The sequence below is a fragment of the Venustampulla echinocandica genome, assembly GCF_003357145.1.
Source record: "Venustampulla echinocandica strain BP 5553 chromosome Unknown scaffold_7, whole genome shotgun sequence".
Taxonomy (NCBI): domain Eukaryota; kingdom Fungi; phylum Ascomycota; class Leotiomycetes; order Helotiales; family Pleuroascaceae; genus Venustampulla; species Venustampulla echinocandica.
Window position 1 is genome coordinate 1,083,668 of NW_022474212.1, and position 24,577 is coordinate 1,108,244.

Here is a 24,577-nt window from a genome sequence, read left to right on the forward strand (position 1 = left end):
CAATGAAGAGCTCCGAAGAATGACTCAAGGGATAATAAAAGTCGATAATAGAGAGGACATATATGCCTGGGTTATATTATAACAAGAAGCAAAGACATATAATGGAAGCTTTCGAAAGACGAATCAGTGTTATGAGAGGCGCGGATCGCTAGAAATGAGCTGTCCTAGCTAGAATATGAGAATATGACCAGACTAAAGGATGGGAGTATCTCGACTCCATTGGCCACTGCATGAGATAGTGGAAGGATGAGGCCAGTTCTAGACTTTGGGGCATTTAAAACAATTGCAATTCAAAGATGAAGTTGGTGAGATCCAGAAACAATGGAATTGCACAGAGTTTGACCGACATACGATACAATATTAATTTCGGGGCTTAGCGACGTTGGACCTAGGACTCGCAGTTGTTTTGTTTTGTATCAGGGGAGATCAATAACAATGCTATACATAATGTAGTACCTGCATCTGCTTGAAGTGTTGATTTATGAGCCATTACAATTAAGTAGTTTTGCATTTATTTCCAGCCATTGCTTAGGAAGGACAGTTTTTGGCATAGGTTGGCATTGCTACTTCGGCCTAGGGAAAAGCCCCTTCTACGTAACTGGGTTCTGGTAACGCTTACCTCATGTATCTTGAGTTGACAGGACGCGGGAGTAAGAGTGTTATGGATTTCAGTTCGATCCAGAGACGAAGAAATAGCGGGGGAAGGGTAAAAGCAAGACAACTTCGAAGCTCCTACCTCTTTCTATTCTCCATACGCACGATTTACTCCCCGTGGATGTGTAGGAAACACTTTAGATTTGATAGGAATCCTTGAGTACACCGCCGATACGAAATAAACTCATCATATTGGCATTTATTAAGGAACTATAGCTGAAGCCAACACTCGAGTTTTGGGAAGCCTCCTTAAGCCCGTTCGACTTTGCTTATAGAGCGCCAAATTTGACGGCCCCTCTAAGGAAATTGATATACATAATTGGTAAACACAGCGCCCTTGATAGCAAAGGTAATAAGGTGTAGTTAGATTACCTGGGATGCTCTAAAACTACGAGCTAGGCGTGGAAATGTTTGGGTGACGTGACTGAACGGCCGTGATGTAGCCAACGAACGGAGCTGAAAAAGGAAGAATATTCTCAAGAAATCCAGGAAGGGCACGAAGAAAATCCCGCACTCGGCGGCATTTTACTAATAGAAAGAATATAGACTAAGAATCGAACGAAGTTGAAGACTCTAGAGGAGAAATAACTTGAATATAGTGCACCAAACAACTAGAGAATAGCACGGGGATAGTAGCAAAGCCATTTCTCTCTCCCGGGCTGAAAGGTCAAGATGTATTTTCTAGATCGCTCTTATACCGTACTCATTCTATACCCGGGTTGTAATATTTACGAGAAAATTGTAAGCTTCCGTATCTAAAACACAGCAAACCTTTCCTATTAGATGGCGAAATTTAGGGATTTGCAGTCAAAAGCAATTGGTAGCTGACCCACGAACCACTAATTTAAGATTTAAAGCTAGCCGTTGGCCTTGATCTGGATCCGTCTTCATCGTTTCGATACTTATATCAAATTGGCATTTACTTAGCTTTTGCCTAAATCGCTGGGTCACTGGTCTCCTCGAATTCGTATTCGGCGTCTTATGTTTTTGTAGCATCAGAAACGTGGCGATGTGTTCGAGCCGGAGAGCTGGGGTTGCGTCGCAAGTCAAGGACAGGTAGCTCAGCTGCCGTGAATGTTTCCGTGGCCACACCAACTTAGCTAGATCGATAGATGTTACGATGGTTCGAGAACGACTAGGCTGATCGAAGTAAAGGGGGGGGGTGATTGTTCTTGGGTTGAAGGTCGAGGCCCTAGATGAAACCCTTGCACTGATATGTCGGCTTTACAACCGGGGGAGAGATAAGAGAATTACTTGTATAATGCAAGTACAACGCCGTAATAACCATTATGGGAGGCCCCTTTATATTGCCTGGGAGAGATATAGCAACAAAACATTAGAGGTTAAAGATTACTGCCGAAGCTAGCACTGATTGGGCAAGCCAGATCTCATTTCCGAACCTTCATTCTCAACATCAACTCAACATCGACATCAACCTCCTTCTCTGCTTCAAGCAAACCCGTGGTTTTGCACCGGGCCATCCACGAGATTCTCAATCTTAGCGAGATATTTTATCTTCATGCCAACGCATGCAAGTAGTTTTCCCACCATGTCTTGGCTGTCCTGGTCGTTGATTGTCATGTTACGAGTAAGGTTATCAGCTGCTATTTTTACGAGGACCGATAACAGCCCGAGACAGGAGTTCCTATTTTTTTACTGCGCTTCTATTTCCGCACTTTTATTTTCCCGCCTTCCTCCTTTTGGAAAAGCCTATGCTATGCGCGGGGAACACCCGCTATACAAGTACAAGTACACATCCCAATGGATCCTGAAATCCTTTTATAGTATATTTATTAGTCCTTAGTGCCGTTCATTCTGTTTCCTCCACACTCACTTTCGTGGTACTGAAATTGCTTGCAAACTAAGGCATTGCAATGGCGTCCCTCGAGCAAATCTCGACCTCGTTGCCCCTCGTTGGTGCCAAGAAGGGAATTCAACAGCACCCACTTGGCCCGTTGACTGCCAGTGAAATCACCGAGAGCGCACGCCTAATCAGAGCGTTATGGCCCGCAAATACTAATATTCAGTTCAAGGTTATCACACTTCAAGAACCAAACAAAGCCGATCTCGTTCCATTTTTGGCCGCCGAACACAATGGACAGCCAACTCCGATAATTGAGCGGCGAAGTTTTGTAGTGTACTACCTTCGAAACACTGTAAGCGGCTACTGTGCTGGACCTCGGAACACAATATTTTCCCTTTATGTTGTATGCACATCTGTCTAACGCCCTGGATTTAGGATAAACTTCACGAAGCAATTGTGAACCTGAGCAACGGAAAAGTGGAGACCAATGTTCGGCTTGGTCCAAATGTTCACAGCAATATAGACGGAGAGGAGATACTCACGATAGAGAAGATAGCATTGGCAGACGAAGGTGTAAAAGCCGAGATTGCTAAGCTTCAACTCCCAGAGGGGGCCGTGGTCATCAGCGACCCGTGGATTTATGGTAATCTACGCCTCTCCCACCTAAGAACGACTTTTGCTAATGATTTATAGGATCTGATGGGATCAATGACGACCTATTTACAGATGCCAAGCGTTTGTTCCAATGCTTTCTTTATGTTCGAGACCCGAACAACCCATCCGAGGCGGATAGCAACCATTATGCTATGCCACTCAGTATATCGCCTGTTGTCGACCCAGCAACTATGAAGGTTACTAGGATCGATTTCCTACCAACCGGGGTTGATGCATCGATCAAGGAACCATCGCCTTATAAAGTTCAGCAACCCAATGAATATATTCCAGAGGCCCAGGATCTCCGGAAGGACTTGAAACCCTTAAACGTGACCCAGCCAGAGGGCACATCTTTTCAAGTTTCCAATTTTAGTGAGCAAGGCCACGAGATCGCGTGGCAGAAATGGACATTCAAAGTTGGATTTAATCAACGGGAAGGGATGGTGCTCTATGATGTGCATTATGCCGGCCGTCCTCTCTTTTACAGGCTCTCCTTATCAGATATGAATATCCCCTATGCCGATCCTCGTCACCCATTCCATAAGAAGGCAGCATTCGACCTTGGCGATGCCGGTGCGGGCATCATGGCCAATAACTTGGAGCTCGGATGCGATTGTCTTGGATCTATCCATTACCTCTCAGCGATCCTGAATGACGATAAAGGCGAGCCTCTCAACATGCCTAATGTCGTCTGCATCCATGAGCAAGACAACGGCATTGGGTGGAAGCACACAAATTACCGAACTGGCCGTGCTGCGATTGTGAGAAACAGAGAATTGGTCTTGCAATCCATCATCACTGTCGCGAACTATGAATATATCCTCGCATTCATATTCAGCCAGGCTGGCGAAGTCATGTATGAAGTTCGCGCCACTGGCATCCTATCTACTCAACCTATTGATGAGGGCATTTCAGTTCCCTGGGGAACTGTCGTCCATCCTGGGGTTCTCGCTGTCCACCATCAACACATATTCTCCCTTCGCGTGGATCCCATGCTTGATGGGTCATTGAACCGCGTGGTTTACGAAGAAGCACACCCAATGCCACGAGACGATTTCAACCCCCACGGAGTTGGATATACTGTCTCCGAGACTCCCGTCACTACTTCCGGCGGATACGACCTTGATTACGATGTGAATCGAACGTTCAAGATCCAGAATTCGGCGGTCACCAACCCGGTTAATGGCAAACCTGTTGCTTATAAGATCATGGCGCCACCATTTCAAAAGATGCTGGCAGACAAAGACAGCTTCCACTTCAAGCGCGCCGAATTCGCCGACCATAATATATATGTGACATCGTATCAAGACGGTGAGCTATATGCAGGGGGAAAATACACCAACCAATCTCGTGGCGGCACGGGAGTCCGTAGCTGGGCTGATCGAAAGGATAACGTGAAGGATGAAGATATTGTCGTTTGGGTTCAATTTGGCATCAACCACGTTCCGCGAATCGAGGATTTCCCCGTAATGCCTTGCGAGATCATCAAGGTGTCACTTAAACCTGTCAATTTCTTTGAGAAGAACCCGGCCTTGGATGTTCCACCTAGTGTGCAGACTTTCAATAAGAGCGTATTGGCCAGTGTAAGTCACCAGCAGGAGGTCGGCGAAGCGGTTATTGGAAAGAGTGGCGAGGTTTGCTGTGTCAAGGAGAGTCGTAAATTGTAATGAAAGAGATGCCGTCACTTATAAAGATACATCTATAAAATAAAGCACCCTCCCGCATTATGCGGCGACTTGTTAAACCACCAAATCTATTGCATCTCGTATTGTACCTTCTAGGTAGTTGGTAACTAGGTACTAACCCTCTCATACAAATACAAGCAAACAGGACCCCTGTGGCTGCTCCGTTGTCGCTCGGCTTGTTTACTGTGCCTAGGTACGATACGAACCAGACAGAGATTTCCCGGCTTCCGTCTACGAGGAGCTAACCACAACGCCACCAACTGCCAATTGTACCAAGACACCACTTCCTAGTCGCCGTTGCCGACTTCCCGAGTTTCCACTGATCAACCTCTTATTTGTACCGAGTGCTGGTACATGTACCGTCCATATGTACTCCGCAGTAGGAATCCGTACAAAGCATGTGCATTAAAAAGGGCCAAAGGACTTTCGCTACATACTAATCACCAATTACTAATCGGCTAATCATTTACGCCCTTCACAAACCCCGTTTGGCAACACTCCTGCTCCACCACTCAAGACTCCATACCAGCATAATGTGTCATAGACTCAGAACAGCTCCAAGCAACTATGGGCCCCGGCCAGTCTCCGTCTTGATCGGCAGTCACGATACCTTGTAGTTTTTAGAGATGTACCATAGCGCCGTTTTGCAACCGGCAATATTACCCCTTTTGGCTTTAAAGAATTGGGGCGAGAAGAGAGTCATCCAGATTCTCTCTATTCTTATAAGGCCAGACTCTTCCTCCCCACAGTTCTAGTTCCTACCGTCTGTCTCTTCATCTCCTCGACTTTGGAAATATAACCAAGGCAGAACGGAACGTCGTCCAGCGTGACATTACTATTTCAGACGGCCCCGGATATAGCGCATCTGTGAATCTGCAATTCCCGAGTGACCCCACTCTGCACTTTTTTTCCTTAGGTTCAATTCCACCGTCCGACCAGCTCCGTAGAACAATACACAAGAAGGGGACTTAATAGATGGGATGAATCTCGGCCGGGATGCGACAGACGGCATTATGCCAGAAAAGGCTCCGAATCAGATGAGCAATTCCTCTGCAGATACAATTGACAAGGATATCGAAACCTCATCAACACATTCGGTTCCGGATGACACGGACGAAACAGGAGTAGATGATATCGAGGCGTACCCGGCGGGAGGCAATGGGACGATAGCTATGAAGGAGGGGCCCATGACGAGGTCGAGTACTAAAAGTAGCTGGAAAGACCCGGGGCCGCCACCTGATGGAGGATTGCTTGCATGGTGGCAGGGTGAGTTCTCAAAACAATATCTCATTCCAAGTCAAGCCATATATTTGAGATCCTAAAACGATTTATATTTGGATATATCTATGAACCATGCGCTAATACAATCGATAGTTTTCTTGAGCCATTTGGTCATTATGAATACATGGTATGCTATCTCTAACTTCAGCGGATTTACTTCTTGACGCTAATACCCGTTCTAGGGGCTTCATCAACTCTTTCGGTGTCTTTCAAACCTACTACGTGACTGCGCTTGACCGCCCACCATCAGACATATCGTGGGTAGGTTCCATGCAGGTATTTCTCCTCTTTTTCGTCGGCACTTTTACCGGACGCCTTACGGATGCAGGATATTTCCGTCCCGTTTTCGTCACCGGCTCGATCCTAGGCGTCTTTGGCCTATTCATGGCATCTCTCTCTACAACATACTGGCAGCTATTTCTTGCGCAAGGCGTCTGCTGTGGTCTTGGGAATGGCTTCTTGTTCTGCCCCGCATTGAGTACTTTGAGCACGTATTTTAGCAAGAAGCGAAGTTTAGCTATTGGAATAGGTGCGGCGGGCAGTGCAACGGGAGGCATCGTATTCCCTATAATGGTGCAACAACTCCTGCCAAAGGTTGGATTTCCCTGGACCATGAGAGCCCTGGCATTCATACAGCTTGCATGTTTGCTAGTCTGTGATATAGGCATCAAGACTCGGGTGCCGCCAAGGAAAACGGGTGCGTTGGTGGATTGGGCGTCGTTCAAGGAGTTGCCGTATGTGCTGTTTGCCATTGGGATGTTCTTCGTAAGTCAAATGAGATATGTATGTACCGTGCCTGGATCATGGCCGCTGATTTGGAGTGTAGACTTTCATGGGAGTGTATTTTGCATTCTATTACCTGGGATCCTTCGCACGAGACATCATTGGCGTACCTTACTCTGAAAGCATTAACATCATCATCATCTTGAACGGCGTCGGAGTCCTTGGACGAGTCCTGCCTAACCATTTAGCTGACCGATTTTTCGGCCCTCTGAACACCCTCATTACGGCCGTCTTCATCACATCTATGTGTTGTCTTTGTTGGATTGCTGTTTCGAATCGAGCAGGATTGTATGCGTGGACCGTGGCCTATGGAATCGGCGGGGCGGCTATTCAAGGCCTGTTCCCAGCCACATTGAGCAGCTTGACGACGGATTTGAGGAAAGCAGGGACTAGAATGGGACAAGTGTTCACAATAGTCAGTTTTGCTGTGCTTATCGGGCCACCTATTTCTGGACAGCTGATCCAGCTACGTAATGGTGGATATCTGTATGCACAGCTCTTTGGGGGAGTGTCGTTAGCTGTGGGATTTTGCCTTCTTGTTGCATCCCGATTAGCGAGGAGTAAGCATCTGAAGGCGAAGATGTAACTGTAATATAGATTCGTGGATAGATATTTTGCATTAATTAGGAGCGTAGAATAGAATCGGATTGCATCTTTTTTTCAAATCGAGGCAGTGTACATCGAGGGCTGGACTTTGAAACGCTAACATGTAGTCAACGAGGCTGTAATGCTGCAGTTGGACTGTTGGACAGCTTAAAAAGTATTAACACACCATTGGATCATTGTCAAGGTGAAACGCTCCTCCGAGGGCTGCCACAGGAGGATCTTGTTGGTATGTTGGTACACAGCCCCAGTCAATGATAACATAACGCAGAGTGAGCGCAGGGGGTCTAGGTCGAGGGGCGGTATCATTGATATACGGGTAAACATGTGCTCCAAAGCCAACACGGTGCTTGTCCCCGTTATTTGCTGGAATTTTGATCCTAGGTACCAATAGTAGCTACTTCAACGATACCTATAGGCAGGCAAGCACTGTGGGCGGTTGTGTTACATCGTAAGGCTAGATATGTCCTCCACAGGGCTGTAAGCGATGTTCGTATTGGAAATGCCTGTGCGTAAGTCTAACCTTACCACAGAAAGCCTAGAATCCTTAGTTCCAGGCCTGCTTCCCATTTCGACGCGTCTTCCGCTGCCAGGTTGGGGTCCGTGGAAATTTCGAATATAACCGCTCCCTATCTGGTGCGCGTTGAGTCACCCCTTTAAATCCCTCGACAGAGCCTTAGATGCTTTAAAAGCTTGCAACTCCCTTGGCGTTTATCCACCGAGCTCTCTCGCGCATCACATACCTCCTATACGCACGGCATCGAATCGACGCGACGGCGAACATACACTCAAAATGGTTCAACGCGCCACTGAAAGGGAGACCCGCGCCTGGGCCGCGCTGCCCTCCAGCAGAGAAATGGCCATTCGTCGTCTCTCCTCCGTCCTACTCATGGGCGCCCTCCTCACCGTCATCACACCCTTTACGCCGTTCTCGTGGATGATCCCCAGCCAAGGCCCCGAACTCCTCGATCAATTCATCTCACCACCCCTTTTCCTCGGCGCGCTCTTCTTTCAATGGCGGATCGCGGGCGTGGTTGGGAATATCATGATCCATGTGATGGACGTGGCGTTTGTGTACCACCATGGGATGTACTGGGGCCTTGCATTTTTGGAGGTTGTCTTGTGTGTTATGGTTAACATGGTGAAGAATGAGGTTTTAAGACGATTTTCGGCCGCTGGACTTGTCGGTGGGCTATGGGCGATTGGGTGGTTCGCAACGCCGCAGAGGTATAAGCAACAGGCCTGGGAGCATCTCAAGTGGATTTGGACCATGATGGCGTTTAACCATGCTGCGGGTGCCGCTACTGGCAGGAGGAGACGGTTTTGAGGGATGCTATGTCGTAGTAATTTAGGGAGTTAACGTGTCTCTGGTGGCGGGAGTAAAGGCTGAGACATTTCTTTACCTGGTCCAAGATATACTCGAGTACCTTCGTACTGATGGATTGAGGACAAGAGACGGGATGGGTATGGCTTTATAAAGACGGAAGGAGTAAGGAGGAGATAGAAATAGGCTATCTAGTGCCAATATGGTATCATCAATATGTGAATATCTTACGGAACACGGAACACTTGATTACATGTTTGTTTCCAGGTTATTGTTATTGAATAAATCCAGCATTCCTAAACCCGTGACCAGAACCGTGACAACCAGAACTTAATGCCTTAGGTTGCTTCACCGCCACCTCGATTTATTATTATTACCTCTATTATGATACAACTACGAACAATAATGTGACCTTACGCGGTATGTACTAAGACTTCGTGCCAATAATACTGGTGCTTCGTACTCCGTACAGCGTACTCGTATAATTCTTAATTCCCTCGATTCTCCCGACTTCTCGCCGACCTTTTCCCTTCAACCAATCTGCATCCGTCTTTGAATCCTCACGATGTCAATGCCGCCGGCCTTTACGCCCCCGGGCCATAGCTATCCTCATCATCCTCATCCTCCTCCGCCTCAGTCCCAATCTCAACCTCTCCCAAATCCTCATAGCACGGCCGGTCCAACTTCTACAGAGTCACTCCCTGTACATCAACATCACAATCTGCCAATCGCCCAGCCATACGCGTCGCCCTTTGAGAACCAGACGCAATCACAATCACAATCGCAGGCGCAATCGCAATCACAGTCTCAGTCACAAGCACAGACACAGGCACTACTGACGCAGCTGCAGCTACAGCCGCAACAACAACAGCAGCAGCTTCAGCAACCACAGCATCATAGTCCTTACGGCAATGGACCGCCGGTGGGGTCACCCAGCGACATCCCGCAAGGGCAAACGGGATCATCTACAGCTGCTGGCGGCGGTGAGGGCCACAAGGGAAACCGTTTGAGGAAAGCTTGTGATTCTTGTAGTACACGCAAGGTCAAGGTTAGTATCCGAAGCCCAGTAGAGTGAGGGGGTGAACTAGATTTGGAGCAATGCTGATAATGTGTTTGCAGTGCGATGAGTCTGGACCTCCCTGCCGGGCTTGTGCAGCCCTGGAAATTCCATGTACACGCGACAGACCCAGTCGGCGACGAGGTCCACCAAATCGACATGCAGAAGCTATCAAAAAGCGTAGACTCGAATCGCCTTCTGGCGCCGGCGGCACCCAGCCAGGCGCAGGCAGTTTCTCCTCTCCCTCATCGCCCAATAATGTCGCTGCGACGCTGGCATCCTTCTCCTCTCATGCCGTCTTAAACGCGGAATCCATATGCCCGTTCTCCACCCTCGAGCTTCTTGTCGACGACTTCTTCACATACATACACCCTCTATGCCCATTCCCGCATGAACCATCGTTCCGCATTGCATTTAAGCAGCGTGAGGATCTTAACAACCCCTCATTTCTTGCGTTGCTTGCGTCGATGGTTGGTACTTTGGTAGCATCCTTCCCACGCAAGCCCAGATTACATTTGAAAGCCCAGAGCCGTGAACACCTGTTCCCGAATTCGATCAACCTGGTAGAAAGATGCCATAAGGTCGCTGTGGAGGCTCGGGGGCCAGGCTACCTGGATAGAGAGCTCACAGTGTATGATGCAGCAACGAGCTACTTTCTGGGCCTGTCGGCAGCCTACACATTCCAGTGGCGGCAATGTCGTTTGTATTTTGGAGAGACTTTGACCATTGCAAGGGTTCTCGGTGCCCATAAAGTTAAAGACCCCGGTCTTCTTGCGATTGGAAGCTTACCTACCGCGTTCGGGGCGGATGGTGGGGGTTTTGATGGCCAGCCACAACCAGTGGATTACATCAGACAAGAGATTGGCAGGAGAATCTTCTGGATCATGTTTGTGGGCGTCAGGTATGATGGGCTATGCAGGAATCCGGACCGGAACTATGCTAACCGTTGATAGATCTATGCAGCAACTCGGTGCTAGCTTTGGCGAGCTGCTCATACCTCCTTCAACTCCCAACGAGCCGTATCCACCTTTCCCAATGGAAGTTGATGACGAATACATCTTCCTTGACCATGTTGAGCCGCAGCCCCCTGGAATTATATCGAATCTCACCGGCTTCAACCTTGGTATTCGAATCTACCTGACTGTCAATCCACTCGCGACTATAGAGATGGCTTATGGAATTGACGAGATTTTTGACTGGACAAGGCAAAAGAGAGCACTTGAGGAGTGCCTAAAATCCGTAAAGCAAGTTTTAGATGTAATTCCACAAGAATTACTTCTCCGGCCTGGGTCTAATCCTGGCGAATTCGAAGCTTCTGCTCGCCGCTACTTCCCTCCTGTTCCTGATATTGCAGGAGTCAGATCCAACGGAGCTGATACGCCTAGCTGGCCACAGACCGCTACTGATGCGCGGAGGAATCTGCAGTATGAAATCCAGAAGGCCAATATTTACGCCAGTCAACTTAGTACCCGGTCATATATTGTGGAGAAGTACTGGAATCTCCATGAATCGTATCAGCGGATGAAGTGGACTACTGGCGAGTCTGCGGCACCTAAGTCGCCTGGTTTGATGCCACCTGGCTTGGAAGGGATTCTCCCGAAGGAATCCGACGCAGATACTATCGATGCGATTGAGGCTAATGTAGCAGCAGAGAGGGAGAGTATTGTCAAAGATCTGCTACAGGTGCTTGGGAGCATCAGCCAGGTTAACATGGAACCCAATGGAGGTAGTTTTGTGAGTAACCACCAATCTGTTATCAGTCCTTTGCAGCTGACTGGTTTTAGATAAATAAAATCCGACAAATAGCGTCTACTTTGATCAGTACCCCGCAAAACCGCAAGGGTCCTTTTGCACTAAAGGCCGAAGATTATTTGGCCAAGTTTCTAGATGTGTTAATGAGGCTGGAACGGATCAGCCCGGCACTTAAGAATGAATCAGCGGCGGAGGTTGATGAGGAAGAGGAGCTGCGAAGTTGGGCAGATCTAAGGGATTACCAGATGCGTTTTGCACAGGCTGGAGGTTTTATCAACGAGATTGGCTGACGCGCTGCGCTATCGAGTGTTATCGATCCACATTTTAGCTCTCGTAGCTCTCGTCGTTCGTTTCTTTACATTTCGAGCAGCGGGCAATCATTGTTTGCAAAGTTGCTCTATCCAGTCAATCATTCATACTAGATGGGTTTGCTGGCGTCGAGCACGGATAGAATTTATAGAACCAGTTACCATAGCCCTAGGGCCCGTCTTGATAGGTGAAATCAGTCAGTTTACATGCGACCCAAAAGCCAACTCGCACCAGAATTCAAGCCTGCTATAAAATCCATAAGTTATATTTCCTTTAAACCCAACGGTATATTAATATTTCAGCGCTTCAAATCCATAAAGATATATCCTCTCGCCATTTTTATATCTAAACATCTCCGGCGCCAAGTGGGGCTTGTTTTTCCTATAAGTATTTTTCCAAAGTCCAACGCAGATAGATTTCCTGGTCTATAACTTAGACATTCATTCTTCGCTAGATGCTTAGTCCTTGGTGATATAGAGCCAGACGAGCGGTTTCTCGCCGAGTTTGCCTGTCCTAGTCTGGTCCCAGCCGTAATCCTTGATTACTTTTTTGCATTTGTCTTTGTCGTCGCCCTGTTATAAGTTAGTTATTGTGCTAGAAACTATGCCAATGCGATGCACAAGTTACGTGTCGGGGCAGCGGCGTTCAGAAATGAACCCAAGGGGTACTAGAAATGAACCACGATGCAAATGGATGAGAAACAAAAGAAAATACAAGCTCACCCCAATTTCCATCCCCTTAAGCCACTTCCCATTCCCAGCCTCCGCAATCTCATATAACCGATTCTTCTTCGGATCCGCATTATTCGCTCCAAGATTCTGCATCAGTTCCTTGATGGTCGTAGTAACTGGGACAAGCAATTTAACAAACTGCCTATCATCCCACGAATGCAAAGCCGTGTCTATCTGCCATGGTTTGGCGGTGGTCTTAAACACGTGTATTGGGCAGTTTTCTTTTGGGAACAGGTAGTCGTAGCCCCATGGGACGCCGACGTCTCCAGTGTGGTTTCGGAGGTGGATTCCGGGGATGGTTTGATCATATGGAGGGGGTGCTGGGTATTGCTGGCCGTTGAAATAAGGGGGGGCTATTATGGGCTGTGGAGGAGCTCCAATTGGGATTGGCATGGGGTAGGGCACAGGGAAGCCATAGACGCCTGGAAACTGGGCGGCGTGTGGTTGTGCGGGGGAGAAACCTGGGGGTGGTGCACCGGCGTCGAAGCCATGGAAAGTGTTGTATCCTCGTCCCGCCATGCTGCCGACTTAGTTACGCTCTTCTTGAAGGCTGCGGTGGAGGAATGCTGGGTGGTGGCGGTCCTAGATCTCGTCCGTGGGTAGTGCTCCAGCCGCTGGAAGGGTCGGACACTGCCTGAAGATATCGATAGTAACCAATGAGGCTTTCTGAAGTGTTGTACACGGCCACAGAGCAGAGGGTAACCTGTTGTACGGCGTGGAAAGGATCTGTGCGGGTTCTGTATTCAACAACTACTTTTCCGATTGTATGGGGCACGGGGTGTTCGATCCGTTGACTTGCGAAGCTATACTGGTTGGGCATAGACATTTGGAATGTTAAGAATAGCTGGTATGAGAAGGGAGAGTAAGGAGAGTGAGTTGAGGAGTTGCAATGTTGGTTAAATATGGGTTTGGGCAATCATTTGGGGGCAGATATGAATGTATAAGTGCTGTGCTGTTATGTGATTGGGGTTGATTCCTCGATGGCTTAGTTGCGTGTTGAATGGTACTATGCGACCAGTTACTGTTAAGAGTATCCGTAAATGGCTTTGGTTCGATACTTGCTGTCCTCGCGTAATATGGGTAATGATATGCTGCGTTGGGGAGGTGCGATGCTGTGTGTTGGTTTGTACGGTATGGTGGGTGGATTGCACAAATGTGATCGGATATGGGACCTGATCTGGTGGTATACCAGCCTAGATGTGAATGCGCTGGTTTATTTGCGGGAGCGAATGATGTCGTTAATGATGTTGTTAGTCGAGTTGTTAAATTGGAGTGAGTGATGTCTGGCTAGACTTAAATACCTGGCCCGATTATTCAAACATACGTGATTTGGTTCGTATGTGCGTGGATCATAAACAACATGCTCGTGAATCACGAGGGGAGTTCCAGCCATAAGTTCTCGTCGGTTCGTGAATGGACTGCAGTCTTTCATTTTATTACTCACCGGTATACCTGCTAGCCATCAACAGGACATGCATCAAAGGTCGACCATATAGATGCTGTGATAGGATCTCAGTGGTGTTGCTACTTTCACACGCTCCCTTTCCGAACGCTCATACTAGATATCTCTGCCACAAACCCTCTCCATGATGATGCGCCGCGTACTATTACTTGTAGTTGAATAGTCTAGAACTTTCGGAACTAGTGCACTGTATTATTTAGAGGGCAAGAACCCAAAATTACCTCTAGAACGCTATCAGAAGATATGCACCCCCCATTATCGTCTTCCTATTGCTCCGATCGCAACCTGCCTATTTATCAAATACATCCACTTCACATAACCAGGCCATTACAGACCATAATTATGCGCCATAAGGACACAGTTGTTATATCTCTCGCACTGTATCCTGGTCGTCTATCTTTGGTCATTTAAAGAATTAAAGGTTCACAGTCCAGTAACGGCTAACAGTTGCGAAATACTATCCCTAGGAGCAACTGATTCCCTAGGCATAGCTTTAGCGCTTGAGACCTAACTAATTTGACTCGACGATAAGGAGGACAGGTGTTGTAGCTGTGGGTCTGTTGTGGAAAAGGGGCGTATTCGAGGTCTATCGGTAGGGCAAATCAAATCAGAACTCCACGTGATCTCTAAATGCGGGCACATCGGATGGTCTTTTGGTACCATACATGCGCCTAGGGGCAATATCTTCGCGAGGACGCATAGTATTAAAGATGGTGATTATTCAAGTCTACATAGGTTCGCAGTCAGATTGAGACAATCATGGAAGAATGCCCAAATTAAGTCGACACTTCCGACTCGACAGTAGGGAGATCTTCGGTTGGTACTTAAGCATACCTCGAATTCTAGATCCCCTGCTGTGCTCCTAATCTACGAATTCTATCAACTAATCCTCGACATATCGAGGCGAGAACATTGATATGGACTGATAATCGAACTCGCCGGTTGTGATAGTAAAAAAGAATAGAAGTATTAGAGTGCGAAAAATGGCCCAGATGAGCGCCATGTTAGGAAATGAGCAGACAGGAAAGGAAGTTTAAGGGGAAGTCTCGTCGGAAAGTAAGACAAAACTTAGGTGTAAGTTTCAGACAGCTCAGACATTCGATGATTCGATGCCTCCGGTGGAAGATCATCACGGCCTCGCCGATCTCCAGGGCATCAAGCCACCTCAAAATTCCATACCTCATGGCTGAAACGCAGACTGAAAATCACGCATTGCCAACCCGATTCTTCCAACATCCCAGCCAGCAGCAGCAGCAACCTGGTGAGTGGGCCAGCTTGGGTCTGCGAGGGTGTATCTCGACCGATCGGGGTTTCTGAATCTGTTAGTGTGGTGGAAGCATCCATCGTGCGTGCCCTGGGCCCATCATGCAGACATGTATGTACATGGGAGCTGATTAGCGGAAAGCCACACGGGGCGAAGAGACGATGTGTCCTAGCCCTTACGGGCTCCTACCTTAGCCAATGTTGCTTATATTGGGCAAGCTTTCGAAGGCTTCGATGCATATGCTGCCGAGACTATCGACGTCTGGGATTACATATTGGCATCTCTTGGAGTTGGAGCTTCAGCTACGCTGGGCGAAGCTTATGTTGCCTTGACCAGGCTTGAAGGATAATAGCCTCGTGCTCCATGGGGACGCCGTCGTTGGCTGGTGCTAAGCTTTTCGGGAGAGGCGTGGTTATGGATTTGACTAAATTGGACGAAGGAGGGAGTAGTACAGCCACGATGTTATCAGGTCGTTGGCTCTCAACGACCGGAGAAACCTGCTATGGAATTATGATATGGCCAATGTCCTAGTCGTAGGAAGGGTTGCGGCATGTTCCGTTGGATTTGGGGTGGGTTCTCGAGACCCAGGGGATAAAGGAGATTGGCGGGGCGTAAAACATCGACTCCAATGGCACCTCAATTTCAGTCTAGGGCCGGGCATTATGGCACTGTGCTTATACAGGTACAGCTATGCTATCGTTATAGCCTTTTCACATAAAGACACCGGGGTGCTATATGGAGAGCGGTCTTGCTTGCTGCTAATTCTAGCTAGACGTACGGCAATAGCACTCGCGCTCGAGTCACGGTTCGGTGGATGGTTGTCTAGAAACAGAATGTTATCAATCTGTAATTGCCAGTGGAGTAATGCAAATTATACAATACCGAAAGTGGAAGGGAATAATACGCCTCGGTGGTATCGATCCTCGATCCTCGATTGCTCGCAGCGGGACGTTGTCGAGGCGGAAAGGGGGCGTGTCGTCTGGACCAGCATGGGGTCTAGCAGAGTGTGCTATGTAAGCGAATACGCCACCGTAAAACCACCACGTTCCAATTTACACCGCGCTGATTGGCCGTCCCCAACGACATCTGGGTAAATATGAGGAAGGAGGGCGTTTTGTGTGTTGATTATTGCCTCGTCCCTCGTCGCTGCTTCCTCTTTAGCGTCTCCTCCAGCGGATGTATCCCATCTTGGCTCAGCGTCATCCACCGCGTATCATTGGCCGTGCTTTTCTCGGCGAGGAGTTTTGTGCTCCCACGCTGCGATGACATCCTCGAACGCAGAAATGAAATAACGAGCACGCGACAGTACGATGAAGCAAGCATTGGAATGACTTGGCAGAAGACAGCCAAGGCGGAACAAAGAGGAGACGGAAGAGGCGGGAGATATGGATGAGAAGGAAGAATCCATTATCGATTATCGAAGATCCGTCTGGCCCCGTATCTCTGAACGAGCCGGGCAAAGCAGAAGCATGTTTCAACACAACACGTTTTGGGATTGTTTGGCTTAGAAGGCTCGTTGGGCTTTGAACCTTTATGAGGAGAATCCATCGGCGGTGCCGGCGAGTTCGGCGTGGGCAGTGCAAGCTTGCAGAGTACGTAGGTTGGCTCCTCATCGGGGGGCAGTTAGGGGCGTTGGGGGCTCCAGCTGTGTACGTTACGGAGCATGCTAATAAGCATACTTCGCGCTATGGTACGGCACGACTCATTGCCTCGTGCAAGTGTACAAGTGTAAGTTCAGTTATTAATATCACTATTATTTATTTACTCCTTGTACCAACCCAACCCAAGTCCCGAGGAGCTCGTTTCTGGTGCCAAGCCTTTGGAGACGAGGACTACGCCGAGTTAATTGGCCACCCCGTAGAGTTCTCGCTCTCAGGCCATCAGCCCCGAAGAATGCTCCCCCACACTAATCACTCACTAAACTCCCAGCTAGCAGCAACCAGCAATTAGCAGCAGCCAAAGCCCGATCCGTGAAAACTGCGATGCCCTGCGACACCGTGTTGCCATCCGCCGTTCTTATTGGCTGGGGCGACCACCATCTTCTGTAGATGCTGGAACCACGAAATACTGTATCTCACCACGGGCGATGGGCGCAACGCAACGCTGAAGAGGGAGACCAGACCAGTGGGCAGTGAGTGCAACCCAGCTGGATATCATCATAATTCGCGTGAGGGCCTTAGAGTTTTAAGTTTACTAACAATACCAATTAAGTCCTCTATAGCCGTGAAAGTTGGTACTGAGCGGATATACACCCACTCTCCACTCTCCAAACTCCAAACTCCAAACTCCAAGAGATCCCAAAAGCCCCAGCGCCCAGACTCCCACAAGCTCTGCTCTCGGCGTGGCGGCAGACCCTGGAGTCTCTAGATCCTAGAACTCTACTTAGCTCTGCATCCCACCGATGCATGCGGCCCATGTCATGTCTGGTTCAATCCACTTGGTGCCGCAATTATTATGCTATCGGACATCGAACATCGACCAGAACCCAGAACCCCATCCCCCATCACCAGAAAAAAAGCAACGCAACCATGAGCCGAGCTGCAAGTAAGGCCCTGCTCGTGGGATCCCGGCACCACCACCGCCTGCTCACTGCCATCGTATAAGGGCGGCTGTTGTCCCCTCCAGAGCAGCCTTCTGCTTCTCTCTCCAGTCGAGCAACTCATCTTCAACGCTTTCTCTCGCCCTCGACGCCTAGTGTCTCGCTGCCCTCCGCAGACAGCACCAAAACGGCCAGGAAGACAACTGTCCCAGAAATCAATCATTCCCATTGTTTCTTGCGTCGCCCGGTGCCTCTTCTCTAGCAATGGCCGCCGCCCCCGTCACCAAGACGGCTGGTGGAAACGCCGCCTTCCACAACTTCCACAACGACTTTGCTCATATTCAAGATCCCAATGAGCGCCGAAGACTGGCCCTCGCCGAGATTGACAAGGCCCCATTTGGGTGGTACCATGTCCGTGCCTGTGTGGTCGCCGGTATTGGCTTCTTCACCGATTCCTATGATGTAAGTATCCATTCGTTTGCCAAGAGGGCAAAGCTCTCTAGATTTTCCGTATCTTGATCTAACGGAAGCCGCAGATCTTCGCCATTAACTTGGTCACCGCCATGATGGGTGTGGTGTTCTTCAATGACAGCAAATCCCACGGGACCATCCCTCCCAACTCGGATACCGCTATCAAAGTTGCCACATCCGGTGGAACCGTCCTTGGCCAGCTCGGTTTTGGATATCTCGCCGATGTTGTCGGCCGGAAGCGCATGTACGGACTGGAGCTGATCCTCATTATCTTTTCTACCCTCGCCCTATCGCTCTCGGCCCCATCGCCCGCCATGTCTATTGTCGGTATCGTCTGCTTCTGGCGTGTGCTCATGGTAAGCGAACGGCTAGAGACCAGGCGCCGTAGACAGCTATGCTAACGTGCTCTAGGGAATTGGTATTGGAGGCGACTATCCTCTGTCATCTATTATTACCTCCGAGTTCGCCACTACCAAATGGAGAGGTGCCATGATGAACGCAGTCTTCGCTATGCAGGGTATTGGACAGTTCACCGCCGCACTTGTAGCTTTAATTGTGACGGTGGGCTTCAAAGAGTCCCTAATGACGGCCAAAGATGCGAAGGCGTGTACAGGAACCTGCCAATTGGCCGTAGACAAGATGTGGCGAGTGATTGTGTAAGTTGTCCTGAGCTGGCCTCCTTAGCGCATCTCTAATAACTTGTCTTATAGCGGATTTGGTGCTGTCCCTGGCTGCATCGCTCTCTATTACCGACTCACGATTCCCGAGACCCCCCGCTACACTTTTGACGTGGCGCGTGACGTTGAGCAAGCTGGCAACGATGTCGAGGCATATATCAAGGGCAAGTCTGAGGGCCACCCGGACGAGATCCAGCGTGCCACCGCCATGGTCCAAACTGCTGCGACCCTTGAGATCCCCAAAGCCTCTATGAAAGATTTCCTCCACCACTACGGCCAATGGAAATACGGAAAGATCCTCCTAGGCACAGCCGGCTCGTGGTTCTTCCTTGGTATGTCTACTAATAATACCAGACACTGATATACCGATATGCTAATCGCATTATAGATGTTGCTTACTATGGTCTTGGTCTCAACAACTCTATCATTCTCGGTGCTATTGGATACACAGGCGGTGGCAACATGTACGATGTTTTCTACCGAACCGCAGTTGGAAATTTGATCCTCGTATGCGCGGGTGCCATTCCTGGTTACTGGGTTTCTGTGGCCACCATCGATACACTCGGCCGCAAACCGATCCAATTTTTGGGCTTTGCAATGCTCACCATCCTCTTCGTTGCCATTGGATTTGCCTTCCACAAAATCTCCGACTCAGGTCTCCTCGGTCTCTATATTGTCGCCCAGTTCTTCTTCAACTTCGGCCCCAACTCCACGACCTTCATCGTACCTGGTGAATGCTTCCCCACCAGATACCGCTCAACGTCTCACGGTTTCTCCGCCGCCTCAGGCAAGATGGGCGCCATCATTGCTCAAGTCGTATTCGGCCCTCTCCGAACCCGCGGTGCTAAGCCTGGAGCAAAGGGCAAGGATGCCAACCCTTGGATCGACCATATCATGCAGATTTTCGCTCTGTTCATGTTGATGGGCTTTTTGACCACGTTCTTGATCCCTGAGACCAAGCGGAAGACTCTGGAAGAGTTGGCTGGTGAAGTACCAGGGTAAGCCTATCCTCAACCCCGATCCACAAAGCCATTGACTAACAATAAACTCAGAACTCCAAACTACGACCCTACTAATGGTGCCCACCACTCGGGGAAGAGCGCTGAAGAGGCTTCCATCGATAACATCTCCCCTACTCCCAAACACGCTAGTGACGGTGCCGAGATCCACGCCTAAAAGCCGTGTTGCAGTGTTATTTGGGCGTTTTACCTTTTCTTTAATAAAGATCGTCATGGTTTTCATAATAAGCTTGACGTTGGCTGGTCATTTGCACGAGCGTGCATGGTGGGATTAATTGTATTACCTAAGTTTATTTATGGAATACACACGTTGTACATCTTGATACCCTCTTTGGATGTGTTTATACATTATAGATACCTGCGATAGAAAGCCCGTTAAGGGCGGGATTGGTACCGGAACTTCATACTTTTTTTTATGACTGAGAAATATAGAAGATATTTCTCGTCAACATCAGCTTTCGTGCAGCTTGAATTGGATGTGATATCATGTTCCTTTTTCTCCCCTGAACTGTTATCTGGTCATATCCAAGACCTTTTTATCCTGCAACCTGAACTAGCAGCTCAGCCCCTGATACTAGGGGGATATTTACACTCGCTATATACACGGAGAATAATTTAACAGTGCCCTCAGCATGCTTTTACTCTTAACTTGCCGCCGTTCCCCATCACCAATCACGCATATCCCGTCACCATCAGCCTCCAATCTTTCACAACCTCCACATCGCTACACCACCCTACGGCCGCGAAAAACATCCATTCCCCTTACACTTCAAATCAAACCAATCCAGCACCAATGTTTCATTTGTCTGAATATCATGTGTAACCCCACTCGCACTCGTGGCCCTAAACGCATCTCCATAAACCCACGTCGTCCACCCCCCCTTCGGATCATCACTCAAAGTCTTCACCGGGCTCCCAGGCAACCCCAGCACCGCAGTCCACTCCTTAATCTCCTCCTGCAGATTCTGCGGATACAGCGTGGTATCCACGCTGCCGTGGAACACCCACATCTTCGGCCGCCAGCCAGTATACGATGGGAAAGCAGCTTGCACGATAGCTTTCCATTCAGCACCAGTTTTAATCACTTTCCCTTCCGCGCAATCCGAGTTCCAGTAATCGTACCCGGGACCGGAAAAACATCCGAATGCTACGCCCGCCCAGGCGCTGCCTGCCGCGAAGATATCCGGGTACGAGCCTAGGAGCACGTTCGTCATCATGGCGCCGGAGGATGTGCCCATGGAGAAGACGCGCTTGGGATCCGCGCCGTGGTTTGCTAGCACGTATTTGACCATACTCACGATGCCTTGGGCGTCGCCACCGCCGTCATGGGTGAGTGTTTGTGTGGACGAGACGTCCCAGCATTTATCTGACATGTTCGGCGAATCAGGGAATATCATGATGTAGCCGTAGGTATCTGCCAGTGTTGCCAGCTGCGTCCCTGTGAATGCTGCTTGGGCGGAGCCATGGCACCAGTGCGGGTTTACTAGGATGGGGGGTGAGGGCGCGAGGTTCTTGGGGAGGTAGAGGTAGAAGCCGACATTTGTTGGGTTGGGGCCGAAGGAGCTTGGGGGAATGAGTTGGAGGGTTGAGGAGGCGGCGTTGATTGTAGGGAGGAGGGTGGTGACGACTACTATTGCTAGTCGGGCTAGGAAATTGAACACGGCCATCTTTTATATACAATTTTAAAAAGGACTAGCTAGGTAAATAAAACCATGGGCTCAGGAAAGAAGAAACTTAAATCTCAAAAGAGCGAATCCACCGAGTTATAGACTTAAACGCATTCTATCTCATTTCCATTCTCTCCTTCCCATCCCAACCGCTCACCTTGTTTCTTTATTTCGCGGCTCTGCGCATACCTACGTTCCGCTTCCCAAAATCGAATTAAGCAAAATGTTTAATATGGGAAAGAGGGAATCAAATTCCCATCTATGAAATGTGGAGTTTGTTTATTGTGGTTCTGGAGGTGTTTTATTTTATTATTTAAAACCCCCTGTTGCTTTTTCCGCAGAGCTACGTTCCGTTCTTAAGAGGGGTTAGATGCAATTTGGATGAGAGCGTGGGATATTTAGGGGGTTTATATATTTACCCCGCGGTGACCGGGGAGCTGGGTTAAGCGCCCCTATACTAGGACATTTGGTATAGGTAGTGTTTATTGTTGGATTAAATGGTGGGGTTTCTTGGGAATTTAGGGGACTGTCTACGAGTACGTTGATGTGATGGAGTGTGTGCGAAAGGGGGTAAGATGTAATAGGGGGTTGAGGAATCTTAAAGGTTTTGACGTGTGTAGGTTTAGAAAATGTAAATAAGAGTCTATTTATAGAGATGCATATGTGGAAAATGACTGTACTTATATTACCTAGTACTGGTTCCAATAGTCAATATAGATCTCCCTGTCAAATATCCAATCAATGGGATTCATCTGGCTCGGGCATTAGCAGGGATAAAATTACTAATAGCAAATGCGGGAAACTTACCTCTCATAAGGCGGACTCTTTCATTGATATCAGTATCTTCATTGATACCATCATCTGCATTGCTATCTTCATCCCCAATCGGGATAATCATTTCACTTGTCCTTGGGCCAGTATACGACCTAAACCAAAACCAAGTAAGCATATTTCATCATTGATCGACACTGTCCCGCCCAACCAACAACATACATATTAGCGCCCGCAAACCACCACCCGAGACTAAAGACTCCAATGAAACCCGCCATGGCAACAGCATAATTCATATTTGTGACAGTTACAGGCCGGACTGTAGGGAACAGTAAGACCACACTTATGACTGATACCCAAATGAATGTGATCAAGTTGGTGGGTTTCTGCCATTTTCCGAGCTGGTAGGGGCCAGGGATGAATTTAATCCGGTCGGAGTATAAGTTACGAGCGAGAATCACAAGCGCGTAGGAGAAGTCCAAGGCTGGAGCGGTGATATTGAAGACCGCGACAATCGTCTGCGTGGAACCGATGGCGATGAGTGTTAGGGAGCAGCAGAAGACGACGCAGAGCCAGACGGCATTGACTGGGGTGCGGGTTTGTGGATTGATTTTGGAGAAGAAGCTGCGGTCAAATACGTTAGGTTGACTTGTCTTTTACTAATAAAGTACGAGTACTTCAAGGTGTAGGGTAACTCACCGTGAATGGGGTAATGCCCCGTCCCGAGAAAATGCATATGCCATTCGGGTCAATGCTAACATGGCAGAGCAACCAGTAAATACCTGGACAAGGATGACCCAGAACCACATTGCCGTCCCGCCAGTCTTACCTGCTGCATCTAGGAAGATCTGGGCTGCTGGTACACCTGTAGGACTTTTAATAACAGCTTCCAAATCACTAATACAGAAACACAGCGTGACGGTCAATATCCATCCAAGTATCCCGCTAATAGTAACGGACCATCGAATTGCTTTTGGCCCTTGGATTGCAGCATCGTGTGTCTCCTCGGACATGTGGGTAGTAGAGTCATAGTCTGTCATCACCCATGCAACCGATAGAAAGCTGAGTAGAAATGAGAAACCAACGCCCCAACCAGAGCCATCGGTAAAATGACCAAAGACCCACTTGGCATCTTGTTTATTCGGAGTCAGAAGCAGGAGGGAGATGCAAATAACTCCTGTTCCGAGGACATTGATAGGTCCAAACCACAGCTCTATTTTATGGAGTGTCTCCGTGGTGAGCGAACAGACTATTCCAAAAGCAACTAGAAATGTTATCGAAAGGAGAACAATCTGCAATGGTGTTCTGCCAGGCGATTTTCAGCTGCATGTCAAAAATGGAATGGATAATATGGTTTCTTACGGCGAATACGCGTAGGTGCCAGAAGCTTCGTCATATTGAGAATTCATGGTTGCTATAGCAAGAATCATTTGAGCAACAGTGTAGGAGACACTCGCTACTCCGGCGGATTGGCCCAAAAGATTAAGCCAGCCGATAACCCAAGCCCATAAAGCAACATGTTCTGGAGGTACCACGCTCTTCGTAACAAAGTACATGCCGCCAGCTGTAGGATATGCCGATACAAGCTCGGCAACTAAGTAGTTAGCGCGCTAGAAATATGAGAGAGCAATGGAGACGATCATGTACCGGATGCTGAAGTGAACGATGCCATGATGGAGCCTATAAGCCAAGCCCAAACCGCCGCAGCAGGTCCTCCAAGGCTCAGCGGCGTGCCAAAGGTGGCAGGCTGGGACCCAAGAACTCCAAGGACGGAGATGGCATAGGATAAAATTGACCATTGATTGAAATGCCGTCCCATATCCTATTGTACGACTCATTAGACGCACGAAACGAAATAGATGGCGAAGGATTCAAACCTGGGAATAGCCAATCTGGTTCAGCAACCGCTCATCTTCATCCTGAATGCTAGCCATTTCGACAAGTTGATAGTAAATCTAGTCACCGATAGCAAATTATATCGAAATCATCTCATTTGGGAATGTAATTGTGAGTGATTTGACCAAGAAGAGCTTGTAAAATTTCATCGTCTTCACGAGCAAAGTAATCAAA

At 48.6% G+C, this 24,577-nt stretch overlaps 6 protein-coding genes across 6 annotated transcripts; 4 read left to right on the top strand and 2 right to left on the bottom strand.

Annotated features, from left to right (window-relative positions):
• Positions 1-2,528: 2,528 nt before the first annotated feature.
• On the top strand, positions 2,529-4,779 carry BP5553_08280 (Amine oxidase; the record flags this gene model as incomplete). The annotated part of the gene is made up of 3 exons (XM_032016903.1): positions 2,529-2,810; positions 2,894-3,101; positions 3,152-4,779. 3 exons carry the CDS (start codon positions 2,529-2,531, stop codon positions 4,777-4,779), a joined length of 2,118 nt encoding a protein of 705 aa, XP_031867194.1.
• Positions 4,780-5,810: 1,031 nt separating this feature from the next.
• On the top strand, positions 5,811-8,791 carry BP5553_08281 (uncharacterized protein; the record flags this gene model as incomplete). Its single annotated transcript, XM_032016904.1, has 7 exons — positions 5,811-6,063; positions 6,172-6,205; positions 6,261-6,843; positions 6,905-7,421; positions 7,598-7,693; positions 7,883-7,976; positions 8,137-8,791. The coding sequence occupies 7 exons, from the start codon at positions 5,811-5,813 to the stop codon at positions 8,789-8,791; spliced, it is 2,232 nt and encodes a 743-aa protein (XP_031867195.1).
• A 562-nt stretch (positions 8,792-9,353) lies between these two features.
• On the top strand, positions 9,354-11,887 carry BP5553_08282 (Uncharacterized protein; the record flags this gene model as incomplete). Its single annotated transcript, XM_032016905.1, has 4 exons — positions 9,354-9,836; positions 9,908-10,746; positions 10,799-11,579; positions 11,630-11,887. 4 exons carry the CDS (start codon positions 9,354-9,356, stop codon positions 11,885-11,887), a joined length of 2,361 nt encoding a protein of 786 aa, XP_031867196.1.
• A 477-nt stretch (positions 11,888-12,364) lies between these two features.
• On the bottom strand, positions 12,365-13,156 carry BP5553_08283 (uncharacterized protein; the record flags this gene model as incomplete). Its single annotated transcript, XM_032016906.1, has 2 exons — positions 12,365-12,478; positions 12,629-13,156. 2 exons carry the CDS (start codon positions 13,154-13,156, stop codon positions 12,365-12,367), a joined length of 642 nt encoding a protein of 213 aa, XP_031867197.1.
• A 5,010-nt stretch (positions 13,157-18,166) lies between these two features.
• On the top strand, positions 18,167-20,226 carry BP5553_08284 (putative inorganic phosphate transporter PHO84; the record flags this gene model as incomplete). Its single annotated transcript, XM_032016907.1, has 6 exons — positions 18,167-18,364; positions 18,439-18,729; positions 18,785-19,029; positions 19,084-19,382; positions 19,439-20,048; positions 20,103-20,226. 6 exons carry the CDS (start codon positions 18,167-18,169, stop codon positions 20,224-20,226), a joined length of 1,767 nt encoding a protein of 588 aa, XP_031867198.1.
• A 577-nt stretch (positions 20,227-20,803) lies between these two features.
• Positions 20,804-24,441, bottom strand: BP5553_08285 (uncharacterized protein; the record flags this gene model as incomplete). The annotated part of the gene is made up of 7 exons (XM_032016908.1): positions 20,804-21,714; positions 22,544-22,662; positions 22,730-23,131; positions 23,207-23,812; positions 23,870-24,101; positions 24,155-24,329; positions 24,385-24,441. The coding sequence occupies 7 exons, from the start codon at positions 24,439-24,441 to the stop codon at positions 20,804-20,806; spliced, it is 2,502 nt and encodes an 833-aa protein (XP_031867199.1).
• Positions 24,442-24,577: the final 136 nt, after the last annotated feature.